This window comes from Falco rusticolus, chromosome 12 (genome assembly GCF_015220075.1).
Source record: "Falco rusticolus isolate bFalRus1 chromosome 12, bFalRus1.pri, whole genome shotgun sequence".
NCBI classification, from domain to species: domain Eukaryota; kingdom Metazoa; phylum Chordata; class Aves; order Falconiformes; family Falconidae; genus Falco; species Falco rusticolus.
This window is the reverse complement of record NC_051198.1, coordinates 33,838,951-33,865,645: the sequence shown is the minus strand read 5'-3', so window position 1 is coordinate 33,865,645 and position 26,695 is coordinate 33,838,951. Positions and strand designations below refer to the sequence as shown.

Here is a 26,695-nt window from a genome sequence, read left to right as displayed (position 1 = left end):
CATGGCCTCAGGCTCCAACTGACCTGCACCCGGAGCGCTGACAGACTCGCCCCAGCCCATTGCTCCCCCTACGAGCTCAGGCACCCCCACCCCAGCACCCACTTGGGGCTCGGACCAGCACCGCCCCGGGGACCCCAGCCCCACACGCACCTCCCACAGCGCAGCTCCGCACCAGGACGCCCTCGCCGTGGGTCAGCGGTGTCAGCGCGTGGTGCACCAGCTCAGCAGGGAGACCCGTAGCCTGCAGCAGAGCCTCCACAGCCACCTCCTGCAGGGGGGTGCGGGCAGGGAACGGCAGCCAAGACCCGCTGGCCGCAGGCCCAGCCACGCCAGGCAGGGGCCCGTGCCCCGAGAACCACTCGAGACCCCGCTGGAAGGGGGGACAAGGTCCTGCCACACGCCAGCATCTGCTGCCTCCCTCAGCCCGCCGTGGCCCCAGCTCCTACCTCAGCGCCGTTGAAGCACAGCAGGATGTACATCTGCAGCGTGGACACGTGGAGGACGCAGTCTCCAAACTGCAGCTCAGCATGGCCCAGCCACGTCCACTGCAGCCGACGGGGCTTCGTGCACTCCCAGCCCAGCTGGCTCTGGCCTGCCGGAGACAGCATCAGTGCAGGGCCGGGGGCCGGCCCCGCCAGGCTCTCCCAGCACAGCCCAGTGCTCCCACCACTTCTGGCTGAGCTGCTGTGGCCTGCTGTGGTGAGAGCTACACGCATGCACGCTGCTGCAACACTCACGCCGCCTGCAGAAGTTGGCAAACTCATCCAGGGGCGAGCTCAGCGCCGCCGAGAAAAACCTCCCAGGCTCGTCCATGTAGCAGAATGGGGAAACGGGCCAGCAGTGCGGGGACAGGGCCAGCACCTTCACCTCCGGCTCATGTACCACAGAGACTGTCCCCAGTGTCTGGGCGTGTGGACGTGAGGGCAGCTCAGGATCCCTGTGAGGAATGCGGGCAGCCCCCAGCCTCCCCACCCCACCAACACACTCACCTTATCTAGCCCTGTGTCCAGCTCCAGCAGCCACCTGTCCTGCTCCTGCAGCTGGAAGAGGCAAAACTGCTGCTGGAGCTCCTCCGACTCAGCCAAGTTGCTCAGCATATCCTGGGGGAAGCGGCTGGGGAAGCACAGTCCGATCTGCTCCACGACGGCTCCTTCCAGCCAAGACGGCCCTTGTGCCAGGAGCCGGTCCCCCAGGTAGTGCCTGCCACAGCCGCCAGCATCACGTCAGGGGCCGGCCCGAGCCCCATGGCCATCAGCCACCCACCGCAAGACCAACATGGCCCCAGCCTCGCAGCAAGGCACAGAGCCCCGGCAGCACCCGTCTTCCCCTCCCTTCCGCCAGCAGGGAACGGGCCTCTACAGAAATGCAGTGCCCGGCGGGACCCCGCAGCCTTTCCCTCCGCACACCCACACAGGGAAAAGCCAAGCGGGAGCACCAGGAGCACCACCGCCACACCAGGCCAGGCTCAGCCACGGCCTCAGTGCCACCTCCACGCCACGCCAGCTGCACCAGGCCCTCTGGTTCTGTGGAGACACGGCACCCTCACCGGTAGAAGTGCTCAAAGGTGTGGGCGAGCTCCAGGCCACTGAAGACGACGAAGGGCTCCAGCAGCTGCTGCAGCTGCTGCAGCGGCGCTGTGCTGCCCGCAGCCCCACGGAGCTCCTGGATCTGCCGGTCAAGGTAGCGGGCAAACTGCTCACTCACCTGCGGAGGGACAGGGCTGGCTGTGGAGGGGCCTCACTGGCTGCCCGCAGGGCCAGGCCGAAGGGAACAGCATGGGGGAGCAGCTGGGGAAACCCTGGGGCGCTCAGGCAGGGGCCGAGGGTGCCCAGGCACCCGCCCCAGGCAGCGGCGCACCCCGTCTGGGGCTGACGAAGGGCAGGGCGCCATGGCTCAGCGGGGGGCCAAGGCACTGCCCACCCAGGGCTCACCCTGAGGCCGCAAGCCAGGGCTGCCTCGCCTGCTGCACCCGCGGCCAGCGAGGTCAGGGCCCAGCACCACTGCCATGCTCCCTCGACTCACGTGCAGGGCGGTAAGGAAGGAGAGCTGCAGCAAAGCCCCTGCGAAGCCCCGGCCCAGGGCCAACACAAAGGCAGCCCGCTGCCCAAAGAGCTCCGCCGTGGCACTGCGCAGGCGCTGGTACAGCCTGCAGTATCGCTCCACCAGGTCTGGCGCCTGCCCTGCTGCCTCCAGGAACTGCTGCACCTGCAGGACACAGCACGAGAGAGGTAAGCCCCGCAGCAGGACACCACCAGAGGGGCGAGCCCCGCAGCGGGACAGGCCCGTGGCCCATGGGAACATCCACAGCCTCGGCGTCACTCTGCTGACACCAACTGCTCAGGTCCCAGCCAGGGGCTGACTAGAGGCCCCAGTGCTGCCATGGGCTACCGAGAGCTTGCGGCGAGCTGGGAGAGCAGGGGCAAGACAGAAGCACAGCAGCAGCCCAGCAGGAAACACAGAGCCCGACACTGTACCTGTCCCCTGGCCTGCAGCACCGCCAGGGTGGCAAGCACAGCGGGGCTGCCCCCACAGAGGCCAGGCAGTCCCGCACCCTCCCCACGCTCCCGGGTGACCACCAGGCACCGCTCCCTTCTACACCTGCCCAGTATGGGGTCCCACACACACCCTGTGGCCCCCACGGCCGGCCCCCCACGCTCTACCTGCTGCTGCACCACACCACGCCAGCACTGCCAGATGCTCTCCAGGTCGCCCGACTTCACCACCGCCTTCGCAGCCCTGGCCGCCGCCTCCTTGCTCTTCCCCTCCTTCCCGCCTGCCAAGGAACAGCCCTGGGCTGAGCCGGGCTCTGCGGGCAGGCCCTACATGCTGACCCACGACGGCCTCGCCCCTCTCCCCGCGGGGCGCAGAGCAGGGCAGATGCCAGGGAGCCATGGCTGCCGCAGGGACACGGCCACAAGCCTTCCCCAGCTCAGGGGCCTCAGGTGCCACAAGGGCCCCCTTAAGAGCTCCCCAGCGGATCCCCACAGCCACAGCCCCCTGGACCTCTGGCCCACCACCCCCCCAGCCCCCCAGGAGGGCATCCCCTTGCTCACCAGCTGCTCTTGCCTCCTCCGGCTCTGGGCCGCCAGGGTCCACGTGCACCAGGAGCTGTGTCAGGCGCCGCACACGGGAACCAAAGACGGCACCGCAGCTTGTGGCATGGTGGGGTGGCTCCACGCTCTCCAGGTACTTGCTCAGCAGCCAGGCCAGGGGGCTGGCTCCCTGGGGGTCTGTGAGGCCAACCAGACTCAGAGTGGGGTGCCTCAGCCTGGGGCATGGCCCCCATAGGCCCGCGAGAGCGCAGGCTACCTGGGCTGGTGATGCTCCGCACCACGGGGTTCACCAGGGCCTCCCAGCACGTCCTGCCCAAGGCCCGGGCCGCCTCGTCATCGGGAAGGAAACGGTCAGCAAAGCTCTGCTCATGCTGCAGCGCCCGGTTCAGCCTGCAACAGCCATGGGCAGCACACAGCACTGCTGCACGCCTCCGCCCAGCTGGGGGGACACCCCAGGCAAGCAGAGTGTGGCCATCGCTCCCTGCCCTGCCGCTTGCCAGGCACGATGGCTCAGCAGCCCCGCTTGCCCCCAGCAGCCAGGGACCCTCGCTGCCCCCAGGCCCTACCCGCACTGGGTCTCGGGGCCCTCGTGGGCCCCGTGAAACTGGGGCGCTGTGCAGCACCCGTGGCCGCAAGATCCTGCCTGTGCCTGACTGACCTCTGCCAGGTCGGGACGCGCTGGCCCCTGTGGGGCACCTCTCTGGTCTCTCTGGTGGGTCAGCCATGCCCATGTGCTCAACTTAAACGTGGGGGACCCCAGGGTGGCCCAGGCCCTCTGGGCACCACCAGTGGCCAGGCAGGAACGAGGGCCCCTCCCTGCCCGGGGACGGCACAGCCAGGAGACAACTCACCTGCCAAAGAGCTGCAGCAGTCGTCCCCGGTCCTGGCAGATCTCCTGGCACCAGGCATGAGCCCGAGCGGTGCAGGAGAGGAACGTCCGCCGGCACAGCTGCTCCTTGAAGACGGGCCAGAAAGTGGGCTTGGGACCCAGCACCTCGATGCCACGCACACGTGTGTCAATGCCACCCTAGGGGACAGCGCAGCCCTCAGCTCCTCGGGCCCGGCCCTGACATCCCACGCTACCAGCTCCCCGGCCCAGCCCCCTGCTCCCCTACCTGCTGGCACCGCTTCACCCGGATCTGGATGATGGGCCAGAAGCGGGTCATGTTCTCCAGCAGGATCACTCTGCTGTCCGAGGGCAGGATGGTCACCTGCAGGCAGCCAGTGAGCCCTCAGCATGCCAGGCAGCCAGTAGCAGCCACCTTGTGTGCCCCGCTGGCCACCCCCGTTAAAGCCACGGCCTCTGTCCCCCACAGCAGCCCCTATGCAGCCACAGGCCACCCCCTGCCAGGGCCCCACTCGAGGCTCACAAGCCCCGGCACCTGTGCCCAAGTCTCCAGCACCTGCTGCCTACAGCCAGGCAGCCCCCGCAGCACAGCTCCTGCCACCCCCGCTCCCTGGAGGGCACCTCTCGGGGCCCCGCACCAGGGCGAGACCTTCTCGGGGCACAGCAAGGACCAGCCCACCGCTCCCGCGGGGACCCACCGCCTGCGCAGCCCACGCGAGACTCACTGCATTCAGCTCGGTTCTGATGGTGGCAGGGCTGTCTCCCCCCAGCACCACAACGCGGGCCGGCATGTAGCTGGAGTCCTCGCTGGCCACCAGCATGCTCATCTCCCTGCAGCACAGCAAACACGGTGCTGCCCAGCAGCCCTCACCTCCCTGCCCTGGCCCCGCGGGGCCAGCCACACGCGCTGCTGCCCATGTCCAGCAACCCCCACAGCGCAGACCACTGGGGCAGGGCTCACGCAGACCCCCAAAGGCCTCTTCTCCCCGCGCAGCCGCTGGCCCTCCTGGCCCCGAGGCCCCCCAGCCTGCCTGGCCCAGCCCCACCTGATCACCACACCGCACTGCATATGGACAGTGATGAAGTGGGAGCCGGTGCTGCCATTCGACTCCCAGTAGGTCTTGGGGTTCCTGTCCGTCAGCTTGCTGGCCCGGTGGGGGTTGGAAGAGACCTGCACCTTCTCCCAGCACTTGTCCTCCTTCACCTCCACGCTGGAGCCTGCAGGGAGAGCACAGGGAGCCTCCAGCCACCTGGCCAGCACACGTCAAGCACAGGGGCTCAGCTCTTGCTCCCCATGCTCACCTTTGCACAGGTTGCGCAGAAAGACGTCAAAGAAGGGGATGCTGATGGCCTGGTGGCTCCGGCGGTGCTCCTCAATCTGCCCCAGGACCAGCTATGGGACAGGGCCAGGCTCTTACCGGGCACCCTGGCTCCTCCTCCCCTCGCCCACCGCAGGGGCTGCGGCAGGCAGAGAGCAGAAGGCTGCCCCTTGGTGCCGCGGACAGCTGGACGGCCCCAAGACCCAGAGCCACAGTGCAGCCGGGCCTCCCCAGGCCCACCTGGATGCAGCCAGCCAAGATGCTGGTCGTCAGCTTCTTGTAGAGGCTGGCGTACTTCTCACAGTCCGTCACCAGCTCGAGCAGGGCTGGCGCCAGCGACGGAGCCGTGCTGTGCTTCTCCAGGGCTTTGGACAGAGCCTCGCGGGCGCCCACGTGGCACATCACCACCACGCAGTCCTTGCTGGTGGTGGCCAGGCGGTGCAGGAAGCCAATGACCTTCTGCACCACCTGCTGAGAGCAGGCAGCCGTCAGGGCCAGTGCCGAGAACCCACCAGGCCCCAGCAGCGGGCTGCAGCAGGGCTCCATCCCCGACACCCCAACACCACAGCAGCGCCTGCGAGAGCCCAGCCGGGCACGGCGCTGGGCATGCCAGCCACCGGGACGCAGCCGCCGCCAGGACAGCCGCCCCCCACCTCTCCCAGCACGTTTGCCACAACAAGGCCCAGCTGCCGCAGGCGGGGACTCTGCGTCACCAACGCCGGGCCCGGCCGATGCGTGGCACAGCCAGCAAAGATGCCCCTGCCTGCCGGGAGTCCCGGGGCCCCCTCACCTCCCAGTCACAGCTCTGGGCACTCAAGGAGGACAAACAGGGCTCCACACACTCGTGCCACGGCAGCACATCTTCCTGGTAACCATCCAGGAACTTGTTCAGGATCCTGAGTGACGGAGGGGCCCGCTCAGGCTGGGGCACACAGACAGCAGTGCCACAGGCAGCCCTCCTTCCCTGCCCCGCCTGGAGGGCCGGCACCCCACAGGCACTGGGAGCCAAGGCTCCCCAGGCACCACACACACCCCACCAGCACCCTGCTGTCCCCACATGGCCCTGCGCCCCAGAACGCCCCAATCAGCACCCGCGTATCTGCTGGCGTGCCCCTGCCCCTGGTGAAGAACAGCCCCACCAGGACCCACAAACACGTGCCACGTACCCCCAACATCACCACCAGCGCTCACACACACACACCCTGGACCCACCTGAGGATGCTCAGGCTCACAGCCTTCTCTGCCCGCAGCAGCTCAAAGCTGCGCAGCAGCAGCCTGAAGCACCTGCGGTCCTGCAGCAGCTGAGCCGCCTCGCCAGAGAGGATGGGGCCTTCACCACAGAGCTGCCGCTCCAGGGCCACCACCACGTCCTTGGACAAGACACTGTCCCCTAGGCTGCCCAGAAGCATCTGCACGTCCCTCACCTCCAGCGGGGCCTCTCTGCCTGCCACGACAAGGACACGTGGGCCCAGCCCAAGCACTTGCTCGAGAGGTGCCAGCAGGTTGCTCTGCCTTGGCAGGCAAGGTAGCCCTGCCTGCTGCGCCTTGTGGGCCAGGGCATGGCGGGGGGTGCTACCTGCCACCTCCGGGCCCACGGGTAGCCGGTGCTCCGCAAGGCGGTTGATCACGCTGAGGGCCAGCATCGCATGAGGGCAGCCACTGCCCTGCCTGTCCCACCAGCAGCTCTGCAGCACTGCGGGGAGATCGCAGCTCACCAGCTGTTCCGCCAGGCCCCGGTGGCCGTCGATCAGCATGTTCACCACCAGCAAGCCGTTCTGCACGCCCGAGGAGCCCCTGCAGGGATGGAGCGATGTGGGCACCTTCCTCTACCAAGCACGCAGTCTCCCCTGCAGCCACCAGCCGCCTGCCCGCCCCACTCCATGCAGAGGGTACCCCCACCCCCAGCTGCTCTCCTCGCTCTGACCCTACCCTGGAACCCTCTGCATGGTGCTCATGGCTGCAGGGATGGCACTCAGCGGGCTTGCTGAGCCCTTGCCGGAGGCAGAGCCAATGCTGGCAAAGATCTCCCGCATCATCTGTGCATCGGCATGGTTCAGGGGCAAGGGATTTCCACTGGCACCGCCTGCCTCGCCAGCCACAGCTCCCACCAGCACCTTCAGGGCCTGCAAGGGCAACAGCAGTCAGGAGGGCGCTGGGCACCTCCGCCACACCTGGATGAGCCTGCAGCCTGCCCGCCCACCTACAGCATCTCTGTCACACTCACCGCCAGGCCAGCCTGCTGCACCACGGCGGAGGAGGCGTGCTGCTGCATGCAGGCCAGCACAGCCCGCACACCACCCTCCGTGGCAAACGGCACGCGCCACTCGTACTTCGCCATGAGCACAGGCAGCAACTGCAGCGTCACCACCACCAGGGCCTTCTCTGACACCTCAGCGCTCAGCAGCTCCACTGCCACCTTCACCAGCTTTTCCCTGCATGCAAAAGGACGCCTCAGGAGGAAACTCCTGGCACCGCTGCTGGCACGTCAGCACCTCGGGCCCTGCCAGCCGCCTTCTCCCTGCCCCCATGGCTCTACCACACCTGAGTCAGCCCCAGGAATGAGCCTGCCCGGGACAAAGGGACACAAGATCCGCTTCTCTTCTTGCCAGGCACACAGCATACCAGCTACCGCACTTCAGCTACCGCACTTCAGCATACCAGCTATCGCACTTCCACTGCCACCTCCAGTACTGTCCCCCACCCCACCGACACAGCCCTCCCCAGCCAGCAGGAGGGGTGCGCAACCCCTGGCTCACCCAATACTCCTGCTCCCCAGCCTGCCCAGGGATTTGCCGAATTGCTGCTCGGACTCGGACTCGGACTCGGGCTCAGCCTCAGGCTCCTCCTCCAGGATCTTCATGATGTGCTTGAGCCCAGCTAAGCGCAGCCCCACCTCTGAGCTGCTGCTCTGCACCACGTCCACCACAGCTGCAATCTCGGCCAGCGAGCCCCTCTCGCTCACCCCCTCGGAGCTGCCTAACACTGGCAGGAGGGAGGCAGGGTGCAGGCGTCAGGGCAGCAGTAACACCCCCAAGCAACTCCCAGGGTGCCACGCAACCACAGACCCAGCACCCACAGGCTCCCCCCTCCCCAGGCAGCCTCCGGGCACATGGCTCCCCACGCCCTGCCCAGAGCCTTCCTCTGTCGAGGCAATGGCAATGCCTCCAGCACCGTGCGTGTTCCCCAGTGCAAAGCAGGCAACTACCTTTGATCTGCTCCTCTGTCACCTCTGGGAAGAACAGCCCTTCCCTCTCAAGGAGCTCACTGAACAGCTGCGAATCCGACTTCACTGCCACAACCGGGGCTTGGGGCGGCACTGGGGCTGCAGAGAGGTCTTCCTTTGCTGCCTTGGCCATCGTGGCTTCAGGGACGGTGCTCCTGCAGCCGGCACCCTCTGAGGACACAGCAGGGCTCCCCTTGCCACCCTGCCTGGCCCCGCTACCAAGGAAGTATTTGGCGTAGATGCGGGAGCCACGCAGGTCACGCTGAGCGCTGCCCTGGCACTGCTTCTCCAAGACCCGAAGCACCTTCTGGGCCAGCTCCACGGGTACTGACAGCTGGATCAGGGCTTCTTCGTCCATCTCCAACAGCTGGACAGAAGAGTTAAGTTAACCCTCGTGGACTCGCCACAGACCCCATGCCCTTCATGACGGCCAGTGCCAGAACAGACAGAAAGGCTGCACTGCCGGAGGCCCCCAGGGCCACTCCCCAGTGCCACCCTCCCCTGGCTGTCCCCAGCCCAACTGCCACCAGCCCACACCTCCCACCTGTACTCACCACCCAGTCACAACCAGCAGAATCACCCCATGGGCCTGCCTCGCCTACCCAACCCTCGCTGGACACAGTCACTCTTCCAGGGTCAGGGGAGACTGCACTTCCTCTCATCCCTCCCCCACCCCTCTGCCGTGCCCAGCTCCCCACGCTTTCGCCACCCCCCACTCACCCTCCCGTTTCAGTCCCATTTCTGCCTCATTCAGGCTGTCACTGCACGGCTCACAGCTCATGCTGGCCGCTGCCTCCTCTGGGGCTGGCCCCTCCCCTAACATTCTCCCTCACTCTCTCCCCCTCCCATGTCCCCACTGCAGGCTCTGGCCCATACCTGCTCCGCCTGCTCCTGATGGATGAGACAAATGATCTCTTTCTGCTCCTGCTCTTCCAGCTTCTTCACAAAGAAGAGCAGCTCCCACCACTCGGCACGGCTCAGGGCCTCTGCAGCCTTGGTCGGCTGCTCCCCCAGGTAAGGCAGGGAGTACAGCCCCGCAAAGGGCTTGCAGAAAAATGGCTGCGCAACTGCAGGAGAGCAGAAAGAGGAAGGGCACTGTCCGCTCTGCCAGTGCCCCCATCCTCTGCTGCTCACCCCACACTCCCCAGGGAAAGAGCTCATGTGGACCGTCTGGGCAGAAGAGGTCCCCACTGCCCCATGGCCTGTTGCGGCGGGGCAGCGAGAGAAGGGGAACATGCTGGGAGGAGACTTTAGAAGCTGTAGAGATGGGGACTACCATCTTCACTTGAACCTCTGTAGAGGCTACAAGGCTGTAGAACAGAAAAAGCACACGCTCAAAATGGGTGCCTCTAGCTCACTGCTCCCCCAACCTGTTCCCATGGTGCCTGGACCAGCTGGGGCAATGCACTTGGACACCCAGCACCAGCAGAACCCACAGTGCCAGCGTGCGGCTGCAGAAGAGGAAACAGAGCTGGCCCAAGATGCCGAAGGAGTCAATGGACAGGAAGTTAATTCTGCCATGAGCTTCCCTCTTTTCCAAATTTTGCCTGCTAGGTTACAGGGCAAACAGTTACAGCCAAAGGCAAAATGAGACTGCAGAGATACCACGCTCCTTTTAGCTAATGCATCCAAAACAGAAAGAGGGAGATAAAATCCATTATGTAGGTTAGCTATTCCCTAGGTAATTTGGAAAGAAGAGCCAAATCAACACTTGCCGATATCTGCTATCTGCTAAGCCACAACTTGCAGCACTCTCTGCAAATGCAAGGTGGGGAACATTCACCACCTCAAGACTCAACAGAAAAGGGCCAAACTCACTCCAAGAGGCTCAAGCATGCTAAGAGCAACTACATACATGGCTTATTAACCAAGTCAGTCAACATGACCTAATTTATCCAAATGCAGAGATCCAAAGCAGAAAACATTTACTTTTTAAATTCAATTTCTATGTGGGATATGATGACCGGAAAGAGTTTTACATGGAATGAAACAGAGTCCATGCTTCTACCAAAAATTAGAGAGACCAAGAAAAAAGGCAAAGTCTAACCAAGTTTGGCTTAACTTAGCCACTTCAAACTGCTGTGCAGTTATGTCTTTAGTTACAAGAGGCAGATGCCATTAAAGAAGCCATCTTTTCAACTGGCAATAAGACTATTTTTGAAGTGGCTAATTAACTGCTGATCTTATGTATACTGTCTCTTGCAGCAGTGAAATCCAAATCACTCTACCCAAAAGATCTCCTACAAGATCACAGGTGTGATAAAGGAGTTACTTTAACAAGTTTTCTTGGCCAAAGTCACATCAGACACGAAACAAGAAAGGTGTATCTGCGATCTGCATCTTCCCTTTTATCTTCTCCCATGGCAAGGGAGATGTCGTCAAAGGATTCTAGGAGATTCTGCATGTGTCTTACAAAAACAGTGCATTTAATGCTCACCTTGCCCAAAACTGAGCAGCATCAAGTTAAGCAAACTGTTGACATGTTAATGCTTTTAAAAATCCACATCACTTATTTAAGGGGATCTGAGGGTCCCTAAAGCAGCTTGATCTCAGAGATTTTCTACATTCCTGTTTTGGAAGTTTGTTCAGTTAATTCAAACACACATTTTTGACAGTCACAGTTTAAATCAAATTATATGCTTTTTATATCATTACTTTTATCATGTCATGACAGAAGTCTAAGATTCAAAAATACTCCATGCAACCACAAGCCATGTAATTACTTAACCAGCTCTACATGGTCATACGAACTAAAAGCTTACTGCTTTCTAAATCCAACCTGCTACTTGCTATATGCTTAGCCATATAAAGTTCACCATTCAAAAATATGCCACAGCAGAATCAGAAAGAGGCAATTCAGCCACACACATGCAGCACAGTCTCACCTGTGTCTAGATTAAAGCTCTCTGATAGACTGTATGCTTTTTCCTGAGCAGCAGGATCCCCCCACTGGTCTCCAAAGCCAATAATCTCCAACATGTGCCAACGCATCCAGTAGCTCTGACCTGTTGACTGCCATAAAACCTGCGGGCGAAATAGATGCAGATGATCAGATTTACTCACTCCTCATGCTACATTTGTCTTCCTATTTCCCAAATGCATGGAGAGAGCAAGTACTGTTCAAGTACAAGACCACCTAATTCATAAAAAGATTTCACTGCACACATTGTCTGATTGTCAAGCATACCATCTTTATTAACTTGTTCTTCTGGTTACAGCTGGATCTTTATTAAAAGAACCACCAACTTAGGGCCTGAAACCACTACAGACCTCATCTAGCACAGCAGCAGTGACAGGAATGCATCTAGTTAAGCATGCCTGTTCAAAAAGTGCCCGTCAGCAGGTGCCTTGGGAAAAGCATAAAAAGGAAGAACATAACCAACACTAGAGGCAGACAAGCTGTATATAAAGGGTCTTCAGGCACAAACCACTGGGTGAATGCAAATGTAAGGAAAACTATTTTTCCTACTCTGACTTTACCTTCTATTGGTTATGCTTTTACACCTTGGTCATTCACCAACCCTTTCAGACAGGTTTTGGGCTCTTGACAAGCATGTCTCAAAGGCGGCAATTGTTTCCTGTGCTTTATCCAGATTGCCTCTCAAAATCAAAACGATTTTTGTATGGCTTCCCATACCATAGTTTCAACATTTAACCTTCTGAGCAGAAGTACCCAGCAACAGCAAGAAAATCATGCCAATAACATTAAAAAAAAAAAATCCAGCAGAAAAACATATGGCTTGCCTGATTCACTGAGCTCTTTTGGAGTTACACCAGTACTACCAGGACTCCATCATGCTGGACAGATAAAGATGCTGAGAAACTTTAAGAAAGCACTATGTGGAAGAAAACAGAGTTAAACTCTAAACACAACACCGATTAGTCTTCAATGAATCCCTGACCTAAACAAATTATGTACTAAATATCATCTCAAAGGAGTCATGGAAAGATATGACTGAAAGACCAGATACAAGAGTGAAATTTTCTCTTTGGGGAGGCAAAGAAAACATCAGAAAACAGGGCAACAAAGGAAAGATGAGAGGAGACAGGAGACAGACTCATGATGGATTGGCCCCAATCTAAAATGTACATGAATTTGTGTTTTGCACACAGAAGACTGGTAGCAAGCCTCAGGCAGGATGAGCTGCAAAAGCAGAACTAATCGAAAAGGAAAGGATCAAAATTTTAACAAAGACTAGGGAGAAGCAGTTCTTGTAACTTGAATTCACTAGTCGCCATGCAAGGCAAGTGCAATACACAAGATAAGAAAGAGGAAGAGATAAAAACCAAGTTTCCCTTCAGAGAGAGACTTGATGGCAAAGGCCCACCAGAAAAGAAACAATGATCAACAGATGTCATTACAAAGATGATTCTGAGATATCAGATTCCTGGTATCTCCCTGCGGAAAAAAAACCTCACTGAATGCTCCGACTCACAAGTTTTTCACGTAACTCCAGGGCACTGCTACAGACACACAGATATGAACTTAAAAGATCAGCATAAAGATTAACATTCCCAGAGATTGCAAGTATATTCCCAACTTCCTAGACAAACTGGAGGGCAAGACACATTAACAACGGCAGAAATTAGGTACTTCCAAATATAACAGCCAAAAAACTTCTTCACCAAGTATTTATTACCATTTAGATCTGGTTTTGCCAGTGGTGTAAGCCTTACAGAAGAGTGTTATTGAAAATAAACCTGGATGGAGCAACTGCAAATTCATTCAATGTAATTAAATAAAAAAATAGATGAGAAGGAACCCAGTGGACCAGATGGACAAAGGGAATGAAAGTTAACAGTACACTTCAGCTCAACAGTGAATAAAAAAACCCTCTGAAATTTACATCACAGGCAACAGGAGAAAAATGTGAAAGGATCTTGGTGCTCTTTCCTAGTGCCCAGTTACATTAAGAGTAAAAGCAAGTACAAGCTTATAAGAAATAGAAAACAGAATTTCAGAAAAACACAGATCTTAGAAATCAAGGAGCATAAGGACAAAGAGAAAATTAGTAGGAAACATGCTTCCTTTGCACTCTATCTTTACAGACTGGGTTATAAAGGACAAAAGGTTTATCAACCACTTAAGATGCAAAGCAGTTATTCATTTGAGGGGGCCTGCAATGAAAAATCACCTAAGCATGGTCCAAAACTAGAAGAGTATTTTACTTGCATATTGAATATACACAAAAGAAAGCAAAACAAACTGATACCAGGTAGAGGGATACAAATCCACAATTTGCCACAATTGAGAAAGAAGCAAAATTCTGTTTGGAGGAGAGAGATGAGAGACATGCCAAGTAATCTGACAGAAGCCCCGTTAGAAAGCGGGAAGGATTGAGGTAATTCAGTGGTGTTTCCATGTGACTGACAAACACTATAGCCAGTGCTTCTAGTTCAAGAAAAAAAAATATTAAATAAATTATCACTACAGCTTCACTACTTTGACTTCAGTAGCATGCAAACCTTTAAAGCACACTTTAGTGGAAAGAATAACTGAAAGTGATCAAGATAAACAATAAATTTGAATTAACAGGTAAACTTGCTTCAAGTTTCAATTCTGACAGATTGATACATTAGCTTTCTTTGCTGAAGTAACTGATTTTTTAAGACTAAAAAAAAGATAATATCAATTGTCAACTTCAGTAAAGCACTGGGTATCAAACGGTAAATTATTAAACCAGAGAAGAAAGTGATTAAGTAGAGGAACTGTGGGCAAGAAATCTGCTCAACAGAACCCAAGAACTTAGGAGTATGAAAGGGAAAGAACGGGACTAGAAGAAAGTGCAAATAAGATGGGCAAGCCATATTTACACAGCACATGCTGCCCTAACAGTTATGCTCTCCCCATGCAAGCGTATACTGGTAATATCCACCACCAAACAAGCACATAAGGCTGGAATCATCCCTTCTTGCACATGCACATTTTGGAGCATTTTAAGCTGCTGGTTTAAATTACATCTGCAAGAAATGCTCCAAAACTAGAAGGCAGTTAAGGAGCCTGGACCAAAGTAAGTTAAAGTTACTGAAAGGCAACTGGACAAATTAATCCTAAAACCAGTTCTGACTGAATAAACAAAAGAGTATCAGAAGGAAGAAGCAGTCTGCAACCAGCTGAGGAAAAAACCCAAAAGAATAGTCACACAATTTCCCTGCACACAAGAAAGCAAAGAGAGACAACAGAAGAAAAGAAGTAAGTCAGTGTTCAGTGTCCTTAATTGGCTAATTTTTATTTGGCTGTACGTGAAAACAACGGCATTACACAAAAAAAATGGGTTGTAGCCCAAGAAGGCTAGAGAGTCTCACGCTTAACAAAAGCTGAAAGTAGATTCAAAGGAGGTGGCCTTCAAGCCTGAAGAACATAATGTCAAATTCTCTGCCTCCTTCTCAGGAAAGGTTGGCAATTAACAGCAAAAGAGATTTGGAAACAGTGTTAGGAAGTCATGCATTTCTACACATACCAGAGTGAGGCTTTTCGGCTATTGATTTTTTAATACCAGCAAACAAGAGCTGTGTGGTAGCATGGCACTTAAATCTATTTGCAGGCTACCTATATCCACAGAAATCAGCTTGAAGTAGGGAAGCCTTTGAGCATAGGCTGAAGTGGCACCTGAAGTACAGCTATGACCAACTGAAGTGGCCTCAGACCTCCCTATTTATCATCTGCAAAAGCAAAGCACGCACTTCTGCAAATTACTTGGGGGAGAAAAATCAAAACAAAACAAAAAACCCAAACCCACAATTGCACACACTAACACCTGCATAGTGGTTACGGTTTCTTATTTTACTGGTTACTATCTCAATTTAATTAAGATTTCATGAACTGAATTATAGCTGTTTGCAGCCAACACAGTGCTGGACTGAGCAGAGGATACGAGCAGAGACAGCCCTCAACATACGGATGACAGCCAGCTAAAGACTGATTTTCAAGAAATCATGCCTCTAGCTGCAGTGTTTGGGAAGCTCAAAAGCATGGCTAAAGTGCAAGATCAGCAGACAGCCTGCAGAAATAACCATACATAGATCTCATGCACAAAGCTCACCAGCTCCATGCTGCAGAGTCAAAACAAACTCTCAGCTCTCGCTGAATGTACCTAGCCTTCAGGACTGAGAAGAAAGTCTCAAGAAAAAGGTCTAAGCAGGAGCAAATACCTCCCCAGCCCACAAAAAGGCTGCAACAGCACTTAAATGCTCTCCCACCCTCAGGCCTGAGTCCAAGCCCTGCCACTCCAGTACTGACCCATACAAATGCAGGATGTTCTGGAACTGGTATAGGCTGAATGCCTTAGGCCAAGATTTGGAAATCAAGCCAACAAAGGGAACATGTGGTTAGTGTTTACTACAGGCTGCTGGATCAATGGGGGGCTACTGACAAAGCCTTCTTACACAAGCTACAGGAGGGATTGTGTTTACAGACTCTCATCCTACTGGGAGCCTTCAACCACCCTGACAACTACTGGAAAAATAGTATGGCAAGCTGCAGGCAATCCAGGAGACTCCTAGAGTGCACTGAGGATAACTTCTTAGGATGGGTAATAGACAGCCCTACCAGAGGAGATGCATTACTGGACTTGTTGGTCACCAACATAAGTGAGCTTACCACAGACACTAAGATCGGAGGCTGCCTGGGCTGCAGTGATCATGCACTGGTGGAGTTCACAGTCCTGAGGGATATGGGACAGGCAAAAAGTCAAGATCCTGAATTTTAGGAAAGCAAACCTCCAGCTGTTCAAGGAGTTAATGACACTCCCTAAGAAACTGTGCTCGGGGACAAGGGAGCAAAACAGAGCTGGCAGACCTTTAAGGGCACTTTCCATACAGCACAAGGGCTCTCGATCCCCACATGTTAGAAATCAGGAAAGGAAGGCAAGAGACCAGCATAGATTAGTCATGACCTGCTGGTCAAACTAAAGGGCAAGAAGGAAATTGAATGCACATGCAGTGGAAGCAGGGACAGGTATCCTGGGAAGAGTATAGGGGCATTGCCCAATGGTGTAGGGATGGGGTCAGGAAGGCCAAGGTGCAGCTGGAGCTGAACTTGGCAAGGGACACAAAGATTAATAAGAAGGGCTTCTGTAGGTATGTCAGCCATAAAAGGAAGGTCAAAGAAAGCGTATACACACACACACAGAGCAATGAACAAGACTGGCAAACTGGTAAAAACAGATGAAGAAAAGGCTAAGATACTCAACAACTTTTTTGCCTCAGTCTTCACTGGCAATCTCTCTTTCCACACCGCCCAAGCAGACAGACCTCCAGGCAGGGACTGGGACATCAAAGTCCCTCCCACTGTAAGAGAAGATCAGGTTTGAGACCACCCAAGGAACCTGAATATACATAAGTCTATGGGACCGGAGAAGATGCATCACGGAGTTCTGAAGGAACTGGCCGATGTAGTTGCCAACCCACTCTCCAAGATATTTGAAAAGTCACAGCAGTCAGGTGAAGTCCTTGGTGACTGGAAAAAAGGGAAACATTGCACCCACTTTTAAAAGGGGTAAAAAGGAGGACCCTGGGAACCACCAGCCTGCCAGCCTCACCTTTGTGCCTGGGAAAATCATGGAGCAGATCCTCCTTGAAGCTATTGTTAAGGCACATGGAGGACAGAGAGGTGATTCAAAACAGCCAGCATGGCTTCACCAAGAGCAGGTCTTGCCTGACAAACCTTCTGTGATGAAGTGACTACATCAATGGGCAAGCAAAGAGCTACGGATGTCATCTGTCTGGACTTCTGTAAGGCTTTGGACATGATCCCCCACAACATCCTTCTCTCTAAATTGGAGAGAGATAGATTTGATGGATGGACTGTTCAGAAGATAAGGAATTGGCTGGATGATCGCATCCAGAGAGTAGTGGTCAATGGCTCAATGTCCAGATGGAAATCAGCGATGAATGGTATCTGTCAGGGGACCATTTAGTATCTTCATCAGTGACATAAACAGTGGGATTGAGTGCACCCTCAGCAAGTTTGCAGACAACACCAAGCTGAGTGGTACAGTGGACACACCTGAGGGACAGAAAGGACCTGGACATGCTCAAGAAGTGGGCCCATGTGAACCTCATGAGGTTCAACAAGGCCAAGTGCAAAGTCCTCCACCTGGGCCGGGGTAACCTCCAGTATCAATACCAGCTGGCAGATGAACAGGTTGAGCGTAGTCCTTTTGTGGAGAAGGATTGGGGGTACTGGTGGATGAAAAACTGGACATGAACCAGCAATGTGTATTTGCAGCTCTGAAAGCCAACTGCACCCTGAGCTGCAAAAAAGGAAGCATGGCCAGCAGTTTGAGGAAAGTGATTCTGGTACTCCATACTGGTGAGACTCCACCTGGAGTACTGCATCCAGCTCTGGAGCCCCCATACAAGAATGACTTGGACCTCTCAAAGTGAATCCAGAGGAGGGCCGCAAAAATGATCAGAGGGAAAGAACAACTCTCCTGCAAGGAAAGGCTGAGAGACTTAGGGTTTGTGCAGCCTGGAGAAGACAAGGCTCCGGGGAGACCTTATAGCAGCCTTTCAACACTTATAAGGGGCTTATGAAAAAGATGGGGACAGATTTTTCAGTAGGGCCTGCTGCAATAGGACAAGGGATAATCGTTTTAAACCAAAGGAGGGTAGATTCAGATTGGACATACGGAAGAAATTCTTTACGATGAGGGTGGTGAAACACTGGAACTGGTTGTCCAGAGAGGTGGCAGAAGCCCCATCCCTGAAAACATTCAAGGTGAGGCTGGATAGGCTCTCAGCAACCTCCTCTAGTTGAAGATGTCCCTGCTCATTCAAGGGAGATTGGACTAGATGACCTTTAACAGTCCCTTCCAACCCAAACTATTCTATGATTCTGATTCCTCCCTCTCCTCAAATATTGGTATTTCCCTGATCTCTGGCACAAACTTAGCAACTCAACTGCAAATATGCAGCTCTAACAACTCCTTTTCAACACAAACTCTCATTTAAGGTCTACGCACCTAAAGGGCAATTCTTAAAGGGAAACAGGTCCTGGCATATACTTGCAGATAAAAGAAACAGATACGTAGGCTGCGTCCAACCCAATGAGAACAACAGTATACCGTAAGTATTGTTGCTCACATACCAAGGCTTAAGACCTTCAAGCACCTTTTGATGTGTTACTCATTTGTGCCAGGTAGCCTGTTCCCAGACCAACCCCAAGATCAAATTAGGGTGAGGGACTATTCCTGGGAGGCAGGTTTAGAGGTTAAGAAATCTCAGCACGACAGCCCCTACTAAACCAGACCGGCTTTCCTCAGGACCCGCACTTCCAGCTCTGAAAGGTGACTACTTTGCTAGGACAGATGTAGACAGTGTCCTAATTATGACACACCTGTCGTCCAACTTCCTGCACGTGAAGACATCACTCAGAAATCATCAGTCACTCCTGTCACCCCACCCCTGCCATCCAAGCCAGACTACTTACAGTAGTGACCTACCTGCACGGTCTGCATACTATTAGTGCTCCGAAGAAACGTGCCTTCCTCTCCAGCTCTAACATCACCACAGTCTTCCAGCAAGCGCACCCTCATGCCACCCACCAGGTTCGCCTGTAAGTACTCCACATAGCCATTGCGGTCTGCAAAGTCTGATGGGGTCAGGAAGGCACAACACTGCTTTTTGCAATGACCGTGATTTGAAGTGAGCACAGGCATTCGGGCAGCAGTGCAGGCTGGGGTCTTGGGCTGGAAGATGGAGCGGGTGGTGCGTGGCCGCAGCTCCTGTTGGGGCAGCAGCTCTGGCTTGTGGCTGGGGTCCCAGCCCATCACGTGCACCACCTCCAAGATAAGGTTTGCCATAGCCATGCTGAATTCAAACTCCTGCTTCACACGGCTCCTCTCCTCAGGGAGCAGGCTGGGCACAGCGCAGTCCTGCTGCTCCCATCCCTGCTCCATGCCACTGCTGAGCTTGTCCATGAGAGAAGTGACACACAGGTAGCGCTTCACCAGGACGAACAGCAGCTTCCCAGGGATCTGCAATGAGCGCAGCTGTCACACTCTAGCCTGCACAGTGCTTCCAGACCCCGGCTCTCTCTGAGCCACCAGATCATCCACAGTCAGGTTCCCATGATTGCTCCAGACCAGCAGGCAGCAGCAGAGACCTCTCAGCCCACCCTCATCTCCCTGCTCAGAGACAAGGCTCCCCACACGCCTCTCCACCACACCCCAGCCTCAAGCCAGGCCCACATCCTGTGCCAGCTCTCCCAGTGCTGTCCGGCTCAGCCGCCCACTGCCAACTACCCTCCTGTCCCAAACAAGGACACCAGCTCGGGTCCCCGACTCCCACCTCTCCTGACCCCTAAATCCCACAGGCCCAGCCACTACCTGCGGAAGGTGAATCCCCTCAAAGGACATGCACTGCTCTTCAGAAGACATCATCTCAGCAAACAGCTCCAGCAAGGTGTAGCGACCGTCAAAGTCTACATACTGCTCAATGCCATCCTGCTGGCTCAGAGACAGCAGGACATAGGCCCGACTCCCTGCAACAACAACAGAAACTCTTCGGGCCCCATGAAGACAACCCTCATGCCACCCTCCCTGAGCGAGACAGACCTGCATGCAAGGAACAGCCTGGCTGCTCAGCGTAACCTAGAACCGTGTTCTGTCCTTTAACCTGGACGGGCAACATTTTACTCCACTAACAATGCTGTGTTTCTTCCACCCCTAAAGCTGCAAGATTCCCCCAAAGAAGCAACCCCAAATAACTGGCTCCCAAACAGGGCTCCAGGGAATAGTGGAGTTAAGTCTTAACCTGAATCAGCCCCCACATCTGCCCCACTGGAGAGCCACATGAACTCAGGCACTAGGGCAGGGAAAGCCAAATGTCTTGTGGGACACACCACCAGCAGCAACCTTCCAGTGCACCCAAGCCTCATCAGACGCTTCGGAGCGGTGGCAGCTCCTCTCAAATGAGAGGACTGGGTGAGGACCAGGCCTCCACCCATCTAAGGAATAGCTCCCTGCCAAGAACAGGCCAGACACTTTCCAACTGACAGCATGCAGAAGAGACACCCAACACTCTGTCACGTGCCTTGGCATAAGTCCTCCTAACAGTTAATCAGCATCCCAGCTCAGGAACCCATCAGGGGAAAGAGCTCCCAAGTCTTAGAGCACCACAGACAACTACGATTGAGGAGCCCTTTGGAAGCTCCAGTCTGATTCTTCCCCTTTTGCCAACAAGCCCCTCGAGACACACTGCTTCCTAGGTACCCCACACCTACAAAAGGACTGGCACCCCTCAGCTGCCCAGCAGCACCTCCTCAGTGGCACTGAGCGGTAGCAGCCCTCACCTGCATCATGCGAAGCCAGGGCCCTTAGCATCTTGCCAGCACTGCGGCGGATTTGCTTCTCCTTGTGGCACAGCATCTTCATCAGCAAGTCGAGGGCTCCCGTCTCCTTGAAGGCACCCGCTAGTGAGCCAATGCTGGCGTACGCGCTCAGCACGTGGATGGTGTTGAGAATGGAGGACTCAGGGGCCCCGGTCTCAGCCATCTGCCGGCCAGCTCGCTGCACCAGGCTCCTGACATCAGCCTTCATCTCCAGCAGCGAGGCTTCATCCAGTGGGACTTCTGCAGCAAATGGGCTGGCTGCCTTCTCCTCTTTCACCCACTGCCCTTCCAGCTTCCTCTTGCCCAGCAGCGCCGGGCAGCTGGCACAGACCTCTTCTGCAGACATCCACATCAAGATGTTCTCTGGCTTGGTCTCTGCAGAGGAGGCACTGCTGCCTCCCACTGCTCTCTCTTCCAAGCTGACAATACTCCACTGGATCAGGTATTCAGGCTGGCCATCATGGCCCCGACGCTGCCGGAGCAGCTCCCCCGGGTAAGCCTGTAGTTTGGGTCCCAGGCGCACGAGCAGGTTGCCATTGTGCCTCTCGTTCACCATGACAGGAACTGTGCCTGCAGAGACAGAGGGGAAGCAGGGGTAAGCTTTTATTTCTGAGCTGCATACCAGGGAAAATGTGAGCAAACATCTCAGTTGCTTGACAGTGGAAGTGGCTGAGGCACGGTTTTTGATCCTTAGATCCTGCACCCAGAATAAAGCTCTGCAGAAAAGCCCATTTTGCAGAAGCTCACATCACCCCTCCAAGAAAATGAGCTAGTGTTTCATATATAAACCCTGTTCCCAGCATTACTAACACACACAGAAAGAGGTTGTCCTAATAAAATAAATAAATAAAAAGGCAAAATGGGCCCATTCAGATCCTCTTATATGACAGCAAATAACGACAGGAGACCTGGAGCCTGTGTTGACCTCTTCCACTGTTCACAACATGACCCTGCACAAGTTGCTGCTTTTGCACTTCCATCTTCCCTCTTATTTACTATTTGTTTCTGTTTAGACTGCAAGCTTGCCTACAGCTCAAGCCTCTCTCACTGTGGAGCTGGACCTAACCTGAGTCACCAGGCCCTGAAGAAAGTAACCACCTATCTCTCAGATCAAGTTCATATACATCAAATTAGGTCCCTAAAAGCCACTAAGTATACCCTCCTTGGCCTCCTCCCAGATATTCTTTTCCTTTACAATGTTTAATCAATGGGAAAGTTCAACAAAATGAAAAAATCGCTACTCTCTACTGCCTGACTGTTCTGCATATCTTAGGACTACAAAGAAGGAGCTATGACACTTCTCTGCTTAAATCTATGCAAAGAGGAGGATGAAATAACTTGCTAAGACTGAGCGCCAGCAATCAGCTGGCCAACTGTAGACAATACCACACAACAGACTGACTTTGTTACTGCAAAGGATGCCAGATCAGATAAGTCTGATAAGAAGGTTCTCAGAGGAGCTCAGGCAGGTGGTAGCACAAACACACAAACAGGCCCTCTTGTTGGCACTTACATATACTAGCAAGGGAAGCAGTGAAGCAATATGCTGTTCAGCTGATGGTAACATAAGTTGTTCTTAAAAAAAAGAGTTAACATACATAGGAAATAGTCAGTCCGTGCACAACCAAAGAAGATACTGACCGTCAGATGGGCACATTAAAGATGTTTCCCAGGTGCAGAGAGAAACAGCATGAACTCCTGAGAAATTCATACCTACCTCTAACAGTGCCTTCCCTGTAGCTTGCAGCAACCCTGCTAAGAATCTTCTTGCAGTCTCTCTGCAACAAAAGGAGCAAGTTATTCTCCTATGCTTTGTAACAGCGTTGTGCTGTACCACAAGCCAAACAGTTGTTTTCCCTAACTGTGCCTGTACAGTGGACAAAAAAAAACCAACCCCAAGAAGTTCACATAAAATAAAAATCATAGTAAAGCAAGTCTCCATGAGGCATTATTTTGTTTGAGAACTTCACGCCATCCCCACCTCATGGTATTTAGCATGAAAAAACCTCTGCAGAGCACAGCTATCAGAAGGGACCCTGAAGGATTTGTATCTAGGCTGGGGAGAGTTTGGGTTTAGGGCACCTGAGGAAGTAGCTACAAGGCATATGATGGCCGAGGCACACCAGAGCCTACGACAACCCACAGCTGAACTGCCAGGCTGCTCAAACACACGTGCCGCAGTGAGCTTCCGAGCTGCGGCAAACGGTCAGGCCAGCTAGACCGCCGAGCCCAGAAAGCACTGTGGCGGCCGGTTCAGGGGCGCGGCCGGCTCGGCACAGGCACCGCCCGGCCCCGCCAGCGCCCGGCCGACGCGCGGGAACGGAACGGGCCAGGCCGGGCCGCCGGGAGCCGCCTCTTCGGCCGCCGCGGAGAGGCCCGGCTCCCTCCCGGACAGCGCCGCCGGGCCCCTCCGGCCTCCCGGCCCCGAGACGCAGCTCGGCCTGCCGCGGCGAGACAGGAGACCGCGGGCGCGGCCGGACGCCTCGCCCCCGCGCGTCGGCCCCCTCGGGAGGCCCCGTCCGCACCCACCCCGTTCTGGTTCTCCCCCCGCACCGGCAGCAACCCGGGCCGGGCCTCCGCCGGCGCGAAGCGACCCCGGCCCGGCAGCTCCCCACCTACCGGCCCTGCCACTCCCGCTTCCGGGCCGCGGGCCGCGCTACGGGAGCCGCCAGGGGCGGGCGAACTCCGGCCCGCCCCGCGCCTGCGCCCTGCCCGGGCCTGAGGCTGCCCCGGGCGAGTACGGAGGGCGGCCGGCGCGCTGCCTGCGCCTGGCTCGGGGCGGCCCGGCCCGCCAAGGGGCTGCGGGCCCGGGCTCGCGCCGGATGGCGGGGCCCTGCTGACGGCGGCGCGGCCGGGCCTGTCGCGCGGGGCTGCTGCGCCCCGCATAAGCGGGTGTGAGGCCGGCAGAGACAGCGGAAAACCGGCGTATCTCCCGATTCGCCTCGCCGGTATTAGAGACAAGGGGCAGGTGGAGGCCGGGCGCTGAAAGCCGCGTCTGCGCGAGCCCGAGGTGCCTATGTCCGCGGGGCCGTGCTCGGCGGCCCTCGTGTGGGGCTGCTGCGGCGCGGGCACTAACGTTAGTGATAACACAGCATTAACCAAAAATCCGACTGCAGCAGCTTCCTCAGGCCTGCCTGCGGTGCTGGTGCAATTGCAGCCCTGCACCCCGCCTTCGGTCTGTCGCCCCGTTCGGTGCTTCGGTGAGGCCTGCGCTTGGCAGCTTTGGGGTCGTACAGCCCAAAATTCGCAATGTCGTCAATATTGCTACAGAGGCAGCTGAAGCCAGCTGCAGACAAGTTCGGCCTGTGCCCAGTTGCTTTCCTGCTTTGGTGTTGTCCTGGTCTGTAATGCCTGTACCATTCACTCTAAATTCTTACCCTTTGCCTGTGTTTCCCTTCTTTGGCAGGCCTCTCAGCAGTTAGCTACAGTCCAGTAGGTGCAGGTTTCTATTGGGCTGCTAACATTTGTTGTAGATTATAAACAAACATTAAAATCAAGGTTAAATGGATGAGAGTCTCTTTCTGTTACTTGATCCTGGAGCAACTTCGTGTATGTGCCAAACCTCCTTTCTGCCCTCAGTACTAATGCAGCTGATTAGATAATTTCCATGTTTTAAAATAGCAATCAACAATTAATATGAGCAACATAATTGCAATTTACGATAGGCTGGATAAATCAGTGCAGTGCTGCACAAGTCTGTGGGCACCACCAACGATGCACTGGAAATGTTCGGAAATTTCCAAGCCAGCCTCTTGATTTCCCTGTTAGTACGTGTAACCTCTGTTGATGCTCCCGATGTTTTCTTGCCAGAATACCATGGATGGTCCTGAAATCGCTGTGTTTTCTATTAACATGTCATTTTTTCTTCCCCATTAATTCCCAACTGGTATTTAGTTATAACATGCTTTGCTTTTACAAGTCCTTTCATCTCCTGTAGAGATAAATACAGTATATTTGCACTAATGAAAAGGAAAGTAACTTCCCAAGTGCCACACGACATAAAAGTTGGTCCCACACGCACAACCATTGCTGTTTTCCTCTGTTCTAGGCAGCTGTCATTCTGTGCATGTACTGCACCTGCAATGCTGCTGTGTTTAGTGTCACAAACTAAATGTGACGTGGTGGTGATGATGCTTTGCAGTGGGAAATGCAGCCTGGCTGGTAACATCCCATAGCCAAAATTGAGACCAACAATAAATGGTAGGGGTTGTCTAGGACATAGATGTCTCGTTTGTGATGCTGAAAGGTTTTCTGTGGTATTCACATGCCCTGCTTACGTCTTGGCTTTGATGGTCTCGATACCATGCTTAGTCATTTATCCTAAAAATATTGTCTGTGGTATCTTGTGCCATGTTAGTTTTGTATGTCGTACACAGACCCCTGTGCACAAGTAACATGGCATTGCTGCTGTGTGGGTTTTGTGGTGCCGAAGGATGAGACGTACCTGTGTAGGCATGCTGAATGTGGGCTGCCTGTGGTGTAACCCATAAAAGTGAAGCACCTCCCCTCCCAATGAAGAAGGAGCCATTTCAGTTGAGTTTTGCTCCTAAGTGCATTCTGTACCATCTTCTCCTCTCCTGCTACACTGAGATGTGTTTTCTCCCAATTGCACTGTGAGGAATAGGGCAGTCCCTCCACCACAGACTTCTATCAGCGCTAAGCTTTCCTTACATTGTGCTGGCATCTGCTCCAGGACCTGATCCTATGTAGAGGCTAGCAGCTGTGTTTTCAGCTGGCACACCATTGACCCAGCAGATGATTGTAAGTGAGCCCTTCTCCCTTTGGTTTCTTTCCCACCTTTACTGAGCCCCCATGTGCCCTTTGGCTTCTAGGGGCTGACAGGCATCCCCCTTTGACCTGGCTTTAAGCAATGCCTCTCCAGTTTGGACTTTGAACATCACATCTTCTCATAGCAGTTTTCTGGAGGGATTTTAACAGTCTTGGTGTTGAACCTCATAAAGACAACAGTTAAGCTCCATCCTTAAAGACATCAGGCATCCAGAAGTAATGGACTTGGAAGAGGGGAGGGGAAACAACCGCATTTTTGAGACCTGGATCAGGTGCCTGCCGATGTCAGAGGAAGCTGTTCTGCTTGCAGCCTTTCAACTAGCTTATTTTGAAGCCCAGTTTGTTCTTTCTCCTTGTCCAGAGGCCCAGGGATGGTACTGTGCACACCAACCACCACGTCTGGATGCTCCGAGATGCCAGCTGCATGACATCTCCTATGATGACAGGGCCTTATCTGTCAAGTTCTGTAGCAGGTAAACGCTACCTTAACAGCAGCATCTTCATACAAAACTTTCATCTACCCTGGAAATACTTCTGTCACTACTAAAAAATCTCTCTGTCCTTCTTTGGTTTGTGGTAGTTTATCAATATATAAATATGTAATCCACCACCTACTGGGGCCAGGCGTAGGGATCATCTTTTCTTTGATGTTACAATGGCAAAAATTCCTCTTCCTCAGACTTGCTTATTGCCCAACTACTCTGTAAGCAACACAAGCCGTTAGTCCTCTTTTAACTCTTGTGCTTGAGGTCCTCCTGCTCCTCCCTGTTAATGCCCATGAATTAGAACAATTTTTTTTTTTTTCAAAAAATCCCTGTTCCTCTTCATTCCTGTTTTTTATTTCTCTGGCCTCGACACCATGCCCTACCCACCAGCACTGTTCCTGAGCTTTCAGAAAGGGCAGCCTTCACAGCCCTGCTGCCCAGCCCACCACAGGACCCCTTCCAGCCCTCCCACTGGCTCTGGGACTCCCAGAATAGAAGTCCAGCTGGTCAAGTCTCGAATGTGCAGGAGGCAGTTGGGATGGAGACTTTTGCAAAGAGCCCCTTCCTTGACACTTCACGTCCAGAGAGTCCATCTGTCCGTTGTCGTCGTGTCCCCCCCCCCCCCCCCCCAGTACACAAGCAGGTA

General features: G+C 54.8%; 1 protein-coding gene across 13 annotated transcripts in view; it reads right to left on the bottom strand.

Moving 5' to 3' along the window:
- The window catches only part of CUL9 (cullin 9), a 35,177-nt gene extending 11,734 nt beyond the window's left edge, over positions 1 to 23,443 (bottom strand). For 7 of the 13 annotated variants that reach the window (XR_005106955.1, XR_005106956.1, XR_005106957.1 and 4 more), the window contains exons 1-29: positions 23,396 to 23,443; positions 22,494 to 22,554; positions 20,738 to 21,346; positions 19,773 to 19,927; positions 18,888 to 19,421; positions 11,328 to 11,466; positions 9,319 to 9,509; positions 8,425 to 8,809; positions 7,976 to 8,201; positions 7,444 to 7,651; positions 7,149 to 7,342; positions 6,796 to 7,013; positions 6,432 to 6,663; positions 6,010 to 6,115; positions 5,460 to 5,690; positions 5,203 to 5,293; positions 4,947 to 5,118; positions 4,626 to 4,731; positions 4,169 to 4,264; positions 3,905 to 4,080; positions 3,310 to 3,443; positions 3,054 to 3,230; positions 2,661 to 2,773; positions 2,023 to 2,205; positions 1,547 to 1,704; positions 990 to 1,200; positions 738 to 903; positions 447 to 592; positions 151 to 370 (exon numbers count right to left, since the gene is read on the bottom strand). Coding sequence is in view for 10 of the 13 variants with exons in the window: in XM_037405327.1 (XP_037261224.1) it covers positions 151 to 370; positions 447 to 592; positions 738 to 903; positions 990 to 1,200; positions 1,547 to 1,704; positions 2,023 to 2,205; positions 2,661 to 2,773; positions 3,054 to 3,230; positions 3,310 to 3,443; positions 3,905 to 4,080; positions 4,169 to 4,264; positions 4,626 to 4,731; positions 4,947 to 5,118; positions 5,203 to 5,293; positions 5,460 to 5,690; positions 6,010 to 6,115; positions 6,432 to 6,663; positions 6,796 to 7,013; positions 7,149 to 7,342; positions 7,444 to 7,651; positions 7,976 to 8,201; positions 8,425 to 8,809; positions 9,319 to 9,509; positions 11,328 to 11,466; positions 18,888 to 19,421; positions 19,773 to 19,927; positions 20,738 to 21,332 (5,563 nt within the window). In the remaining 3 variants the exon portion in view is untranslated. The other 6 variants (XM_037405332.1, XM_037405333.1, XM_037405331.1 and 3 more) reach the window with 5 other exon arrangements.
- Positions 23,444 to 26,695: the final 3,252 nt, after the last annotated feature.